General features: G+C 29.9%; 1 protein-coding gene across 1 annotated transcript in view; it reads left to right on the top strand.

The window, feature by feature from the left end:
* Positions 1–1,040: 1,040 nt before the first annotated feature.
* The window catches only part of Rh50 (Rhesus blood group-associated glycoprotein Rh50), a 200,400-nt gene continuing 183,907 nt past the window's right edge, over positions 1,041–17,533 (top strand). The window contains exon 1 of the mRNA XM_072527024.1: positions 1,041–1,420. Coding sequence (XP_072383125.1) covers positions 1,309–1,420 — 112 coding nt within the window. The 5' untranslated portion in view covers positions 1,041–1,308. The remainder of the gene's footprint in view (positions 1,421–17,533) is intronic.

Below are 17,533 nucleotides of genomic sequence, written 5' to 3'. Positions count from 1 at the left end.
TATATAATATTAAATATATATACAAAAGGAACATTTTTATATTCGAGAGCGGAAGAAAGAGAAAATATATCTTCTGTCTCCCTCTTACTCATTATCTTACATATGTAATGATTTCACAGATTCACTCCCATACAAATTTCCAACGTGGAGCGCGCGTATAGAAGTATAACCTCAAAAAAAAACTAACCAGAGAGTAGATACTAAAATGGGTCATCAAATATAGAGCGTTTGCTAAACACTATTAAATACCGGAAAGTGTCTTATCGGGGACATCATAGTAAGAGGAATTCGGACACTTGCGATTAAGCAATATACAAGGTTTCTTGATTAAAAAGGATCAATGGAGGAAGTTAGATATTAAATGCTAGACAAATTTCAATCTAAATTTAATTTTTCCCTATATGTTTTTGCGTTTTCTATTAAAATTTTGCTTTACTTGCGAACTATCTTTCAGTAAACTCGTCCTAGGAACCCAAATCAAAAATATGGCTATAATATTTTGTATTTAAGATTTCTGAAGTGGAAATCGAAACGTCAAAATAAACTTATTTTAAAGTAAAATTGTGGCTCATTCCCAGTAAAAATAGTAAATTGTATTAAGAGGCTATTCTAAACAAGTGAATTGGACTAAACTTAATTGGTTTGTTGCTACTATCTATTTAAGTACTCCTCTCATGTTTACGATAACGTTTCTATTAAATACTCAAAATAAGTACAGTCCAGTGCTCGTCTAACCCACTGTAGTTGTATGACAGTGTATTCCAGTTATCACCAATAAATTTGCTAGTCCATTTTTCATCAGTTAGTCCACAAATTTGCTAAATGCTAGTCCATTTATGTTGTATTTTTAATTATTAATAATTATTATATACTATAAAGTAATAAACAATTAAATAATAAAAAAAAATCCGCATGTCTTTATTTCAAATACTGATACCCAACTATATCACTGGCCTAATTTCAGTAAAGTTCAATTATCTGATCGTAATAATAATAGAACGCAATGTGGGGATCCAAACACATCTTCTAACGCGCTAATTACTTTATTAATGTATCACTAACGCAGACCGTTCCGTATAAATTGTCAACTTCCTAATTCAACATTTAATATTTTGCCTTGGCTGTAATTATGAACATTCGTTTTAGTCAAAGGGATCAAGCGTCAGTATTCGTGCGGTAACATTATTGAAAATCACTTTGTTATTCGAGTACGGTTTTTTCGGAGTCCAATTCAGCCAATTTAAATTTGTAATGAGAAGTCAGTCGTAGGGAGTAAACAAACGAAATAGGATCGTTCTTAAAGACAATATGAGTACAAAAGAGATTGTCTTGCCGCTTGTGATTGTGCAAATAGTTCTCTTGATTTTATTTTGTGTATTCGGGAGATATGCGCCACCAGGAGGGGATGAGAAATATCCATGTAAGTTTATTATTTATTAATATAATTGTAATATCACTGCTTTCAATAATAAAGCGTCCAAAAATTGCCTAGGATTTGTAAATTGTATAATTTTATTTAAATTAGAAAAATAGAAAGGATAGAAACAGGCAAAATGTGCTAAAAGCAACTTAAAACTTTTTTGAAAACACACATAAACAGTAAAATATCAATAAACATAATGTTCTAATATTTATATATATATATATATATATATATATATATATATAATATATATATATATATATAATATATATATATATATATATATATATATATATATATATATATATATATATAATATATATATATAAAGGCTATACACCCCAACGTTGGGTTAAACCGCAAATGCTTTCTAGATCCTATTTCTTCTTCGATATCTCTCCACTTTTTCCTATCTCTAGTTTTCCTCTTCCTTACTCCTGCCATTTGGAGGTTTTCTTCAAGTTCTTGCAGTTACTTTGATCTTGGTCTTTCCCTTCACTTGTTTCCTTCTGGATTCCATTTTATTATTGCGTATGTCACTGCTTTATCACCTAATCGGCAAATATGACCTAACCATCTAACTCTGCATTGCATTTTGGTTACGATTTGTTCCTTAGTTTCTTCCTTAATCTCTGCATTTGTTCTGCTTCTATATTCATTTTGCTCTATTTTGATTATTCCCAATATAGACCTCATAATGTTTCTCTCCGCTATTCTCTTCTTCATCTTTTTTGACCATCGTCATTGTTTCTTCTGCATATAATAATATTTACCTAATTATGGTGTTATAAATGTTCATTCAAGTTCTCTTGGTCAGTGGTTTGCTTTTAAGTAATCTTTTGTTTGCAAAATAAGCTTTATTCGCTGTTAATATTTTTTCTCTTATTTCGGACTTCCTTTCTGTGGTTTTACTTATTGTAACTCCTAGATATTTGAAGTATTCTACTTATTTAAACTCAGAACTTCCTATTTTGATTTTTTTATTGGCTTTTTCCCTAATTTTATTATTTTTGTCTTTTTTTGATTTAATCTTAGTCCCATTACCCTTCCTTTTTCTTTTATATCTTCTACCATTTCCTTCATTATTTTCCTGTTCTTTGCAATAGTATCTGCATATGCGATTATTTGACCACCTCTTGTTCTTAGATTTTCTTTATTTATATTTTGTAGTACATATTCTAAGGTTAGATTAATTAGCGTTGTTGATAAAGCATCTCCTTGTTTCATCCCTTGATTTACACTGAGTTCATCTGTCTCTCCTCTTTGTGTCTTTATGCTATTTTTTGTAGTTCTCATTGTCATTTCTTTTAATTTTCTAAATTTATGTGGAATTTTTAATTTTTTAAGTGCTTTCCTTTTACTTGAATCAAATGCTTTTTTTAACATTTTCAATTCTAATTTATATTCGTTTGTTTTTTTTTATTATTTGTTTTATTAAGTGTATTGCATCTATTGTAGATCTTTTGTGTATTGTATCAATATTTTGTATGTTGTATTTAGTAACATTAATCCTCTATAATCTTAACGAATTTATTGGTCTCCCTTTTATATATTGTTATGGTCTGCCCTACCTCCCAGTCCCCTGACATTTTCTCTTCTTTCCATATATTTTTTAATAATGCCAGAATTTTTTATCTCAGCTCCCTTCCTTCGTATTTTATTAGTTACATATTAATTCCATCTTAACCAGGGGCTTTTCCATTTTTGCTTGTCTGTATTACTTTCTCCAATTCCTCTAATGTTGGTTCTTTTGAAATTTCAATGTCTACTTCATCTACTTTGTCTGCTTCTGCTTCGTGCCCCATTTCTTTCTCGTTATTCATTTCTTCTCCTGCTGTTTAATCTGTCAAGAGCTCTGTAGTAATCCCTTCATACTTGCTTGCATTCTTGCTCCTCTATTAACACTGTTCCCTCTTTATTTTTTATTCCGGTTGTTTTTTTTTGTATTTTTTGGTTTAATTTTTTGTCTTTTTGTAAAACTTTTTGTATTTCTGTTTGTTCTTTTCTGCTCTATTTCCTGCATTTCTTATTTTTTTTATATTCTTCTCTGTCTTTACTCTTTATCTGTTCTTAGCTATTTAATTCTGGCTTGCACTTTTTTCCTGTTATTTCTCTACATTCGTGGTTATACCATCCGTTTTTTGTCCTGTCCAATGGACATAATAGTTTCTTGTTTTGGTTTTGTTATGTTTTCTATACCTTGTAACTCACCAACCTGTATAAATTGTTTTTTAATCACCTTTTTTAAAACCTTTCAATTACCTTTTCAAACTGTAAGCCTTTTTCTTCTTCTTAGACTTCTATCGGCCAGTTTTTAACATTTGTTAAAGATTATGTTTAACATTTAAGATTTTTGATTGACCCTGTTTAACAAAAGGGTCGGTTCTGCTTCAAATACAATATTCTCACACTAAGTTTATAAACACTAAACATCAAACTTTTATTAAATCTTCTTATATCAGATCCATATCTCTCGCCCACAATTAACAACAATATATAGGTTATATTTTTAATTTCGCAATAACCTACAACATAATACAACAGACTAAAATAATTATAATTTATCTTCCACATAACTTCTTATTCGGCAAATAATTCTTTATGTGGCAAATAAATATTTGATAATAAATTTTATCTGTCAGATAAGTTCATTCATGTCAGTTGCTAGTTTAGATTTTTTTCCTAAAGAAAAAGAAAGAAAAGACGCTAAATGTTTAAATCTAAATTAACATAAAGATTTAAATTATTTTGTTTATTAAATATTATCTTAAAATTACAGCAACCAATATCTACGGCAATTTAGCGAAAAAATCAATTGTATTATTAATTTTATTAATACTAGTATATTAGGTAACTAAACATATCGATTTGAGAACAAAATATGATTGACGCAGTGGATTGAAATACCAGTTGGTAGTTCAGATTTCTTTCTTACAGGCCCTACCGGACAAACAGTGTGACTAGTCTTGGCCCATTACATAGACAGATTGTATTATTTTTTTTTATTTATCTATTCTAGGTATTGGTATCTAAATGATTTACTTAAGATGCTGTTGTGTGTTTTATAAATAAAAACTTATAGTTTGTGTAATATTGTAACACATGTCGATTCTTCTTCTTCTTCTTCGTCTAGCCATTCACGTCCACATCTGAACATAAGCCTCTTCAAGTCTTCCTTTTCATTGTTTTTTATTGTACGCTACTTGTAGCCAATTTTTCCCGGCAGTCCTTTTCAGATCATCTGTCCATCTCATAGGAGGTCTGCCTCTGGGTCTTTTGTGTTGGTATGGTCTCCAGGTTAAAATTAATCTGTGTCATTTGTTTAGATCGCTCCTAGCTATATTTCCCGCGTATTCAGATTTCAACTTTAATGATTTTTGCACCACATCGGTGACTTTGGTTTTCTGTCTTATCCATGTGTTTGTTTTCTTGTCCTTAAGTGATATACCTAGCATTGCTCTTTCCATCGCGTGTTGAGTGACTCTAAGTATATTCATATTCTTTTTTGTGATTGTCCATGTGTTCAATTTTTTCACATGCGAAAAATCATGTCATTTTTTCGCTGTATTACTAGCTACCATTCTACCACAATTTTACAAATATTTCCCGTTCTCCAACCCTTCCTACTCACATTTTAACCCCACTCCATTAGAAATACAGACAGTTGTAAGATAGCAAAGAAAGACACACTCTCTTGCCTGTTGTCTCTCGATGATAACAGACACTCTCTCTTGACTGCTGACTGTTGCTAGAGACAGTCGTCCTCTCTTTCGTCTGCTGAGTCCTACTAGGCAGACGTATTATCTCTCTATCGCTACCTATCGCTTGGTACAGACTTACCACGCTTTTTCTCTACTCTAATTATCTCTCTCGCTTATAGTTACGCGAAAAATACCGCAAGTACTATTTTAAATCGTGTACAGACGCAAATGTGCTATATCTCGTGTGATCTAAGTGTTAGTACCGCGAAACACGTCTTCAGAAACCGGTAACCGGACAGTTTCCCCGTATGAAGAACAACCGCGACTAAAAGCCTCTAAATACCGCAAGTGTGTGTATGTGCAGCAGAAGAATTGGTAAGACTTTATATAAACTTAATTTGCTATAATCTGTATAACCTTTTACCACATATCCTAATTTATTTGAACCAGCCCTATGTAATACAGTCCTCATTTACTGAAATTATATTTATAATTTCACATATGTACACCCTTTTTAATGCATAAGTTAATATCGGAATAATGCATGCGTCAAAAACTTTAGATCTAAGATGTAATTGAATTTGTTGATTTCTGAGTATATAGTTCAGTTTACCGAATGCTGCCCAAGCTAACTTTCTTCTTCTTTTTATTTCTTCAGTTTGAATTTCCCTATTTAGTATTATTTTTTGTCCTAAGTATATATATTCTTCAACTTTTTCTATAACTTTATTGTTTATTATTGTCACGGTGTCTTCGGAGTGCATGACTTTTGTTTTGTTTAAATTCATTTTTAGTCCTATTTTAGAAGATTCGGTATGTAGTTCTAAAAGCATGGTTTGCATTTCTTGTAGGTCAGTAGCTATCAGGATTATGTCATCTGCAAATCGTAGATTACTGACGTAGCGGCCATTGATGTTTATTCCCTTATATTTCCAATTTAGGTTTTTAAAAACGTCCTCCAAAACTAAGGTGAACAGTTTGGGTGATAAAGTATCTCCCTGTTTGACTCCCCTGTTTAATGGTACAGGGTTCGTGTGTTCATTTTCATTTAGGTAGTATGTAGCTGTAGCTTGGTTCATAGTTTCTTTTATTAAGTTAATATATCTGCTGTCTATTCTACAATTTTGCATTGCGTTTATTACGGCCGTGTGTTCTATGGTATCAAAAGCTTTTTCGTAGTCTACAAACACATGTCGATTAATAAGTTTTAATTCCCTTTGTTATTCTTCAATACAGACGTATTTGATATTTTTCATATTTATCCTAATTCGCCAAATATTTTAAAAATATATCATTCATTCATTTTTCTTGTTATTTATTTCTAGTTTTTGCAGTCTTAGAATCTGAATATTCGATCGTCTGCAAAACTGAGAGCAGTACAGAACAGTATTTTCATTTAGAAGTAATCTTATTTGCCTAAGTTTTTAATTTCATTAAATTAAAGACCATAATTTATCACCATTTGAAATTATTTATCTTAGTCTACAAAATGTCTACAAAAAAAAGAAGAAGAAGTCTACAAAATGTTTAAATCGCTTTTATTAGCTCGATGTTAATATTAAATACTCCTATAATTTTTCAAGTCTTATTTTTAAGCACGCTGTCATAGACTTCTAGTTATGGTTTTTGTTTTCTATTTAACCATTAGCTGGTACGGTCATTTTAGGTTAGGAATTTTCAGCAGTTCGTTAAATTTTTAGTGGATTTAAGACGAATTCAATTTATATGATTTTTAAGGCATAAATTTGGCAGAAGTTTCCCCTTTCTTTTTTTTTTCGCAGAAATTTTTTATTAGCACTATTTTGGTTTTTGCCACTATCAACAAAGGCGTTGATTAAATTAGGGTTTTTGTATCATCATGTCAACGAATGAAAGTATTTTAATCTCATACCTAAACCAGATGATAATGATAAGTTTACAATCGTTAGGGATACTGCTTAGTACAAAATGCGGATTGTTTGAACATGTGTTATAGTTTTATGTTTAGAAATTATCATACATTATATTTTACTCGTTCTTTTTTTTATTTAGTCTATTGTATCTTAACGAGAAGGTTATTGACACTGGGTCAACTATGTTATTATACATTTTACATTACATTAGGTATAATTTACAATAAAGAGAATATGTAACACAGAAAGTAACAGAAAAAACGGGTGTGGCAAGAAGTTATACTTCTATAAACGCGTTCGCTATTAGAAATTTTTATGGAAGTTAATCTGAAGAATCATTACATATGTAATGCTATAGGTAAGAGAGAGCAGAAAGAGAAGAATAATTAGGTATATAGGTATATGGTGCATTGTTTGCCGTCTATAAACCTTCAACCTGTAATAGGAAGGATTGAATGAAGGTAAATGAAGGATTGGATCAATATTTTAATAAACAGATATATTTTTATTTTCATATATTGATAAAAGTTGAATGCAAAAAAATTTTTTACACATACTCAAATTCATTGTTTATTTTGTTATTAATATAAAAATACAATACAATACATGGCAACATAATTCAACATAATAATACAATACAAATTAAAATGCAATATTCATAAGTATTTAAAAATGACAATATACATAATTTATTTACGCATATGTTTAATTTACCATGATAATAATATCATTAAAAAAATAATAATATTAATAAATATTAAATATAATTTTTATTTTATTTTAAAATTTAGCATTTTTGTGTATATTACATATATTTAATAAGATTAACGTGGGGTTTTTAAATATTTCAAAAATAAAAAAGGGAATTCATATTAGGATTTGAACTCACATACATCAACGTATGAACCAAACACGTAAAAAGTTTGCCAATTAGACATAACGCTTACGTATTTCAAAATTGACAGTTCTTGGTCATACAGTGATTTATTGTTATTTTGAAATTCAAAAGCGTAAAATAATTATGAACATTTAATGATTAATACAAAACGTATCACATAAATAATAATATTATTATATATTATATTATATATATATATATATATATATATATATATATATATATATATATATATATATATATATATATATAATATATTATAATATTAATTATATATACAAAAGGAACATTTTTATTCTCGAGAGAGAAAGAGAAAGAAAATATATCTTCTGTCTCTCTCTTAATCATATCTTACATATGTAATGATTTCACGGATTCACTGCCGTGCAAATTTCCAATATCGAACGCGCGTATAGAAGTATAACTTTAAAAAAATATTGTTTGGTGATACAACTGTCAATTTATCTGACATTGACAAATACAATATTTAATTGGTGTTTGTTCTGTAGATAAGTACACATTTGAACTTTCTTGAGATATTTACAAATTTTAATTTATAATTTAACATGCCTAACGAGGCTTGTTACTCCTGTGCAAATTTCCGATTTAATCCCGTGCTAATTTTTAAAGTCGAACGCGCCTATAGAAGTATCTTCAAACACCAACAACTCGGATTATGTTGTAAATTTTCATTTTATTTTAATTTTTAGCATTTTTGCGTATATTACATATATTTAATAAAATTAACGTGGTGTTTTTAAATATTTCAAAAATAAAAAAGGAATTTCATATTCCGATTCGAACTCACATATACCAGCGTATGTACCAAATACGTAAAAACTTTGCCAATTAGACATATCGCTAACGTATTTCAAAATTGACAGTTCTCGGTCATACAGTGATTTATTGAGATTATTACTTTGAAATACAAAAGACTAAAATAATTATGAACATTTAAATGAATAATACAAAACATATCATATAAATAATAATATTAATAAATATTATAATATATATATATATATATATATATATATATATATATATATATATATAATATATAAATATATAAATATATAATATATATAATATTAAATATATATACAAAAGGAACATTTTTATTCTCGAGACAGAAAGAGAGAAAAAATATATCTTCGGGCTTTCTCTTATTTATTATCTTACATATGTAATGATTTCACCGATTCACTTCCGTACAAATTTCCAACGTGGAGCCCGCGTATAGAAGTATAACTTCATAAAACACTACATTTTGTAATACAAGTTCGTTTTTCGAAGGAAATCTGAACAAGTTCTAATTGGCTGAGTCCACATAACTTTTATAAGATCGTGTATAGAGTATTTTTTTATTTTAGCTTTTATTTGACACACTGTGTAAGAATATGTTGATTCACTACACTTTTCACAAACAGGTGATTTCTCCGAAGCGATCAGATGTCCATGTGTCAGCCGTGTGTGAGCAATTCTTAGCCTGCAAACGATTCATTTGTCTCTTCTACTTAAGTTAGATAGCTGAAAAGTTTCAATGATAGGTTGCATTTTATGTAATTTCAAGGTTGAATTCTTTCACTGGTTTTAATAGAACTTTTTGTTTTATTACCTGAAAAGTGGTGATGATGCTAGTTAATCAGATTTAATGTCTGATTTGGTTGTAAATGCTTCTTTTACAGCAGTATTAGCAGTCTCATTACCTAAAATTCCAACGTGTGAAGGAATCCAGATTAATGTTGTGTTTGTTCCATAAGAAGTAAGAGAGTTTGTTGCTTCATGTGTGGCATGAACTAATAAATGTTCGAAATATATATTTTTAATCTAGTCGATGGAGGACATAGAATCTGTACATATTGCAGTGTTATTGGCTTTAGTTTGGTTACATAAGCCTTTTAATGCTTGTAGGATGGCGTACAGCTCTTCTGTATGGATAGAGGTGGATTGTGAAAGGCAGAACTTCTGAATAATATTATTTGAAGTTGTTACAGTATATCCGACACCTGTCTCAGTCTTAGATGTATCTATGTAGAGAATCTCGTCATATGTGTTTGTGTTGACTAGCTCTAAGGAACATTTAATTAGAATTTGGCTGTTGGTTTAATTTTTGTAATAATTATTCAGTTATTTCTGGCATTTTATTAATCCAAGGAGTAGTTGACGACAGTATATGAGTATCTGTTATTGAAAAATCAACAGGGCCTGAAATGGGAAGTAAAATTTGAGGTTATGTCTGGTATTTATTGTTAGGCTCACAATTATTCGTTCCTTTGTTCTTTTTTGTTCTTACACAATGTACAGTTACAGTTAGGAATCACGATCTCAGTATTTTTAAACATTTTTAAAATCTGAATTTTTGTATAACCTGTAATTGGTATATTAGAATATCTTACGCTAAATACTTTGTCAGTATTCCCAGTATTCCCTGTAAAAAACATTATTGCTGGTTTTTCCCCAACTAAACCCTTTTAATTACCTTTTCCTAAATAATAAATCATAAAGTAAAAACATATCGATATAATTTAAATATTATTAATATCCAACTTTATTGTGACCGAACGCAGCCCGTTATGCAGATTCTACACTACGTGTGGCCTAAGTGTTACAACAATACTCTGGCAAATGTATTATATTTTGCAAATTTTTGTAATATGTTTAATCAACATTCGTTTTTAATACAGATTTTATTCCTCTACAAATAATATTTGATGACTTTTGATGTAAAATAATTAGGGAAGCAGGAATGATGTTATAAATCTATATTGTAGAATATATTTTTAACAACTGCCCGCGGCAAATAGTTCACTGAAACAGAATATTTATTGTTATTTTTAAAATAAAACGTAGTTAAAATAAACTATTTAATGGAAAGTGGGTATAATTCTGAATTCAAAACAGGTTTTATTTGTAAACTCAAGCAACATTATACATATAATTTTTTTAATTAAAATAGAAACGTTTGATAAAACCACATATTGGCAATGAGGTCTTGAAAGAATTGAATGCATAGTAATATAAAAAGAGATTATTTTTATTGTTGGTTTTTCTGTTTTTTTAAAATAAACATGTTTAAAGTGGCGGTATTAATTTTTAATTAATAGTCTTCTTTAGAATTGTTGACTTAAACAGAATTGACCTAAAATTCCCCGATACATGGCGTGAATCCATTATTATTCAAATTAAGAAGAATGAGCAGCTACCTTTAATAAAAGGTTTCTGAACAAATATAAAATAATTTTAAACTAGTAATCCGATATTGGAAGTAATCGGTCCACTCGGGATAACCTCACTCTTTGTCAAAATCACATTTCAACAGATCAATTAACAATCAACAAGAATTAATTGCCGCTATTTTTTATTTTGATATATGTAGCAACTTAATCAATGCTATAAATTACATGCCATGAGGAATCCATTACTTATTCCTGCAACTCCTACAATGTACAGCCATACTACAAAAATATGGATAAGAGATAAGATATAAAATTTAGAAAGAAATCTCTTTAAGTGCACCAGTAATTACACTGAACAACCTCTAACTATCTTAGCAATCTCCAACTATTTGTTGTTAACCATTGTAAAATTTTAGAAGTTGTTTGTTATACAGTACTAAGCTAAAAATAGAGACAACTACCCAAAACGATAAAGTTACAACATTTTTACTGCAATGCTGATGGCAGTGTCCTTCTGAAAGTTTATAGAGCTGTTATTTGGTTCAAATAATGCTTTGTCTGCTTTATTTAAATGGCTGCATACAAATATGATTTACACCTAATAAATCCAATTTATAATTCTGTGTCTATATAACTCAGTGTATATATATATATATATATATATATATATATATATATATATGTATATATATATATATATATATATAACTCAGTGTCTTCCTAAGGTGGACAATTTGTATTACGACATAAAGGACAAAATATCTGCTTATGTAAATATGTACTGTGCGTCTATGTAAATATGTTTATGTATCTAAATATGTACTTTTGCAGTCAGACCAAACCTTTTCTATTCCATTGCACTGGAAATAATATTGAGACAGTCTTAAAACATGAGAATCATTTTGAAAAGTCAATTTATTTAGTCTAGAAAACAAAGAAATTGTAGGTTTACTACTAAAATATTAAGTACAGTATACAAAAATAAAAAAATAAACGAAATTGTCTGAGATTAGGATTTAGTCAATTTTAATAAATAGATTCCCAAGATAGTTGAAAACAAAAATACATATTACAATATTATTTAACTTTACCATACGCTTAATAAAAAGAATATAAAAATGCGGCTTCTACTTGCCTAACAAAAATTTATAAGTTATTTCTATTTAACTGTACAAAATAAAAGATAAGACATATCAAAAGTACCAGACACTAAGGGGTGTGTGGTTCAATACCAACCAAAAAAAGATAATTACCCTAAATAGGACACCACGAGAGCTCAAGTGCGTGCTCAGAAAATAATATAAAAAAAAATAAAGCCAAATTACAGCCAGACAGAAAAAGACAAAGAAGAAGAAGAAGAAAAACCCTGAAGCAAGAAAACATTAATTACCATACGTGTCTAAAATAATTATTTGGAAATATATATATTGATTTTAACACTTTGTTTATCTGCCTTTTGGTGATAATGGAGCAATACAAAAAAACATGTCTTTGAACTGGAATGGAATATGACAACTTAAATATGAATAGCTTTATAGAGATGGGATAAAAAAAATAACTAAAACTGTTTAGTTAATTAAAAACGAAATATTCTAACACTCACCCCTCTTAGCCAGATTAGAGGTTTGAAATATCCCAAATTGGACCGAAACGTAGTCGGCTATTTGGACTCATGATTAAAGCTAATTTCTTGATCCAAATGAGAATCCGGTATTCACGTATACTGTAGATCCGCTTTTTTAGCAAAATTTTGGATTTTCCCAAAAAAATCCTTCCACGAAGGCAGCAAATCCCCTTGAATATCCACACGGTTCGTACTACTCCAGATTCCACATGGAACAGGAGCAAAAAAAAACAAAATGCAGTTTTTAATCTAGCCCGAACTTGTCAGTACCACGGTCAAACCTAGAATCGCACCCTTTCCGTCGTCTTTCCGAACAGTTGATAACTTGACACACGGAAGTCACCGAATAATAACGAGATTCAAATATTTAAATTTTATGATCCTAATTCTTCCAAGATGACTCTAGAAATAACGATCTAAATTAGTTTCTTCACAAAAAGAGGACGTTTTTCCTTAACTTCAGCACAATTTGCCAGAGATTACTCCTATTGGAAAACTACAAATTTTATTTTCGCCACCTTGCTTATAATATATTATAGGCAACCGCTCTTAAACGTTTAGAATTATTTAAAGTTTAATAAAATAAAGGTGGGACTTTCTACTTTAAATTTGGAACGTAACATAATACATACTTGAATATTTTAGTTAGTAAATGTTTCTTTACAACGTCCACAAGTAAATATTTCTTTATTGTACTTGAAAAATGTATCTGTATTTCTCTCAACTATTCCAATAAAAAATGTTTTGTGAAGTTATATTTGGTATTTTCTCTATTTGAATATTAGATTAAAGTTCATTGAATAACAATAGTTACCAGATTGACTTTTACTTTTAAACAATGAACTTTAGGAAGTAATTATCAATGAACCCATTTTCGAAAACTACATGAAGAGCAGTATAACTGCATTTACTTCACACTTCTGTCTGACTGTGTTATCGCTGAAATCTTATCAGCCCTTTAGGAATCTTCGTTTACTAAATATCCAAGTCCCATCAAAGAAAACTAGCATTAAAAAGTTTAATGTGCTTTCATTTTCTAAAAAGAGTTTTAAAAAAATTAGATATATTTGTAATCACATACTGTTATTCCATTTGTAGATAGATTTCCACAATAGATTTTGTTGAAAATAATTTAAACCATGTAAAAATTCATTCAACAAAAAGAGTAAAATAAAATTAGGTATTATACAAAGTATTAACTTCACTAACTTGTCCTTAATGTACAAGTCACGCTCTGTTTTTACAAGTAAATAAGAAATCAAATCAATTGAATCCATTCAGTAAATAAATAGATAATAAATAATAAAAATAAATAAATAAATAAATGTTAATAGTAAAAAATACTTTTATGTGAGATAAATACTAGTTACAGGAAAGTAAATGTTGACTAACCATTTAAAAGTTTGTTAGCCGTGTTTCAGATATATATACAACAACATATATATTCAAATTGAAAACTCAATTCAATAAAAGAGATGGCGGCATATGGTTACCTTCGATTTAAAGGCCTCTCATAAAGAAAGTATGGTCTGCTCCAGCCGTCAATCAAAATCCTAGTGTTAAAAATGTTCGCGCCAACCACCGCGCCCATCCCCGCGTCAATCAACATTCTAAACCCCAAGCCAACCTCCACCCAAACAACGTCACCATCGACGGTATAAATGAACCGTCCTCTATTTTCAGTACCAGCAATGCACGGGTTAATAACAGTGTAGTAGTATCTGGGGACTCGGGAGAAGACGCATTCATTTGATGCACAGTCAAATGACCTTAATGAGGACAACTATAATAAAAGAGTAGAATTTTTTCGGTGGGCTCAGGAACAAACTACTATGAGTATTTCTATGAGAATACTTTCTATTTGGAGATAAAGCTACTTTCCACAATAAGGGTGTTGTAAAAAGACAAAATTTTCACTATTAGATACTTCTACTTCTAATTTACAAGACAATGTTTACCCACAGTCAAACAAAATGATCATCAAATGTTTGGACTGAAATTCTTGGAAATTATGTCAATGGACCATTTTTTTTCGTAGGTTGCGTAAATCGGACAATGTATCTACATTTTTTATACAACAAATTGCCTAAATTATTTTAAGTAGTACCGTTGAACATATTATCTAAGAGAATATGTGTATACAAGGAAAGGAGCGAGAAGGTGGCCTCCACGATCTTCAAAGTTAAACAAGCTGGATTTTATTTTCTGGGATTAAATAAATATAAGGTTTATAAAACATCAGCTACAACTAAAGAAGATATCAATAAGAGAATTAGAAATTAATGTAGTGTAATGCAAGACTAAACAAAAATGTATTAACTGACGTAAGTCACTCTTTTGAAAACCACTTGCAATTATTATTTAATGACGTCGAGGAAGCCATTTTGATCATATAGAAACTCAATAATGTTTCTTAAGTAAATGTTTCGTTTTATGTTTAATTATATATATATATATATATATATATATATATATATATATATATATATATATATATATATATATATATATATATATTAAACGTCATGCCACTTTTAACTACTTAAGTATTTTGATATCTTATTTAATATTAAGAATCAGTCTAAATTATTACGTGTTAATTCGCGGCCAACTTGATAAATTTCACCTAATTTTTTGCAATTAGTGTTTGGCATAAATAATTATGGATAACAAATTAAAGCAGTAAGGTATATGGAATGCTTAACAAATAATAAGGTATCATAAAATACCATTTCATTACAATACTAAACTAGAGGGTGTACGTTTTAAGAAAATTCCGAGTTTCAGAAAAAAAACGCATTCCGAGTTTCGTCACACCCTATATATCAAAATAAATTATTTCACTATGATAATAAGGAAAAATACGACACCTTTAATATCCATAAAAAAGTAAAAGAAATGACAGGTAGACACAAAAAGAGACAAGCAACAATATTAAAAAATGATAATATCGAAATAATTACGGGTACAGAAGACAAACTAGAGAGATGGAAAGAATACATACAAACTCTTTTTGACGACGATAGACCTTGTTCTCCACCATCCACAGACAATCGAGTAAATGAAAAAGGCCCAGAAATAACCAAAGAAGAAGTGATTCATGCAGTAAAATCTCAGAAAGATGGAAAAGCCACCGGTCCAGACAATATCAATGTCGAAATACTTAAACTAATTGCAGATAACGAAAATAAAAGCCTAGATTTAATAACAGAACTATTCAATAAGATATATGACACAGGTAAAATACCAACAGACTGGCTAAAATCAACATTCGTAGCATTACCAAAAAAATCGAATTCCTCACAATGCGATGGTTATCGAATATTAAGCTTGATGTCTCATGTCCTTAAAACTTTTCTCAGAATTATCCATACACGAATTTACAAGAAGTGCGAGTTCCAGATGAGTGACACTCAATTCGGATTTCGAAACGGATTGGGAACACGAGAGGCTCTTTTTGCTTTAAATGTGTTAACTCAACGATGCAGAGACATGAATGTAGATGTATATGCATGTTTTATTGACTATCGAAAAGCATTTGACTGCGTTAACCATCAAAAGATGATCGAAATTCTGAGAACAACTGGAGTTGACGAACAAGACTTGCGAAATATCTCAGAACTATACTGGCACCAAACGGCAACAATTGAAATAGAGCACACAATATCCGAAGACATACAAATCCGACGAGGAGTGAGACAGGGTTGCGTCTTATCACCGCTACTCTTTAATTTGTATTCGGAGTCTATATTCAGAGAAGCATTAGACGAGGTCCAAGGCGGAATTAAGATTAACGGAATCAGCATAGACAACATCAGATATGCTGATGATACCGTCTTAATAGCAAGCAACGCACAAGAACTACAAAATATAATAAATGCGGTAGTTCACCACAGCGAAATGTTCGGTTTACATCTAAACGTTTCCAAAACTAAAACTTTAGTATTTTCAAAGACACCAATAAACGTACAGGTGTATGCCAAGGGTCAAATAATAGAACAGGTAAATTCCATAAAATATTTGGGAACAAATATCAATAGTCAGTGTAATCCAAAAAAAGAAATCCTATCAAGAATCGAACAAGCAAGGAAAACATTCATGAGCATTAAAACATTTTTTACAAGATCAGACCTTAGTCTACAGCTTAGAATCCGAATGATCAGATGTTACGTTTTTTCTGTCTTACTGTACGGCTGTGAAAGTTGGACAATGGACTCTGAAATAGAAAAAAGAATAGATGCCTTTGAGATGTATATATACAGACGAATGTTGAGGATTCCATGGGTACAAAGAGTTACTAATGTTGAGGTACTTCGTAAATGTGTAAACAAAAAGAATTACTAAGTATAATCAAAGAGAGGAAAATGCAATACTTGGGTCATGTGCTGAGAGGCGAAAGATATGAATTACTTCAAGTTATACTGGAAGGAAAAGTACAGGGCAAAAGATCAGTAGAAAGACGCCAGAACTCGTGGCTGAAAGACCTGAGGAGATGGTTCGACCGCTCATCCGCAGAGATCTTTCGCGCAGCAGTTTCCAAAACTACAATTGCCATTTGGATCGCCAACCTTCAAAAGGAGACGGCGCAATGAGAAGAAGAATAAGTTTAAACAAAAGAAGGCTATATTAAAAATCTTTAAATTACCTGGTATAATATACCGAACCTGATATTGAAAAACAAGAACATCGAGAAGAGTCCAAAAATTTAAAAATATACAAGGTGTTCCATTAAAAAAAGATAAGTTTGTTCCACCTTGTGAATATGCTTAACCCTGTATATTTAAACATATTTTAACCCAAAACTTCAACTTTAACT

This window comes from Diabrotica undecimpunctata, chromosome 3 (genome assembly GCF_040954645.1).
Source record: "Diabrotica undecimpunctata isolate CICGRU chromosome 3, icDiaUnde3, whole genome shotgun sequence".
NCBI classification, from domain to species: domain Eukaryota; kingdom Metazoa; phylum Arthropoda; class Insecta; order Coleoptera; family Chrysomelidae; genus Diabrotica; species Diabrotica undecimpunctata.
Note: the sequence above shows the minus strand (reverse complement) of the source record. Positions and strands in the feature narration are given on the sequence as shown.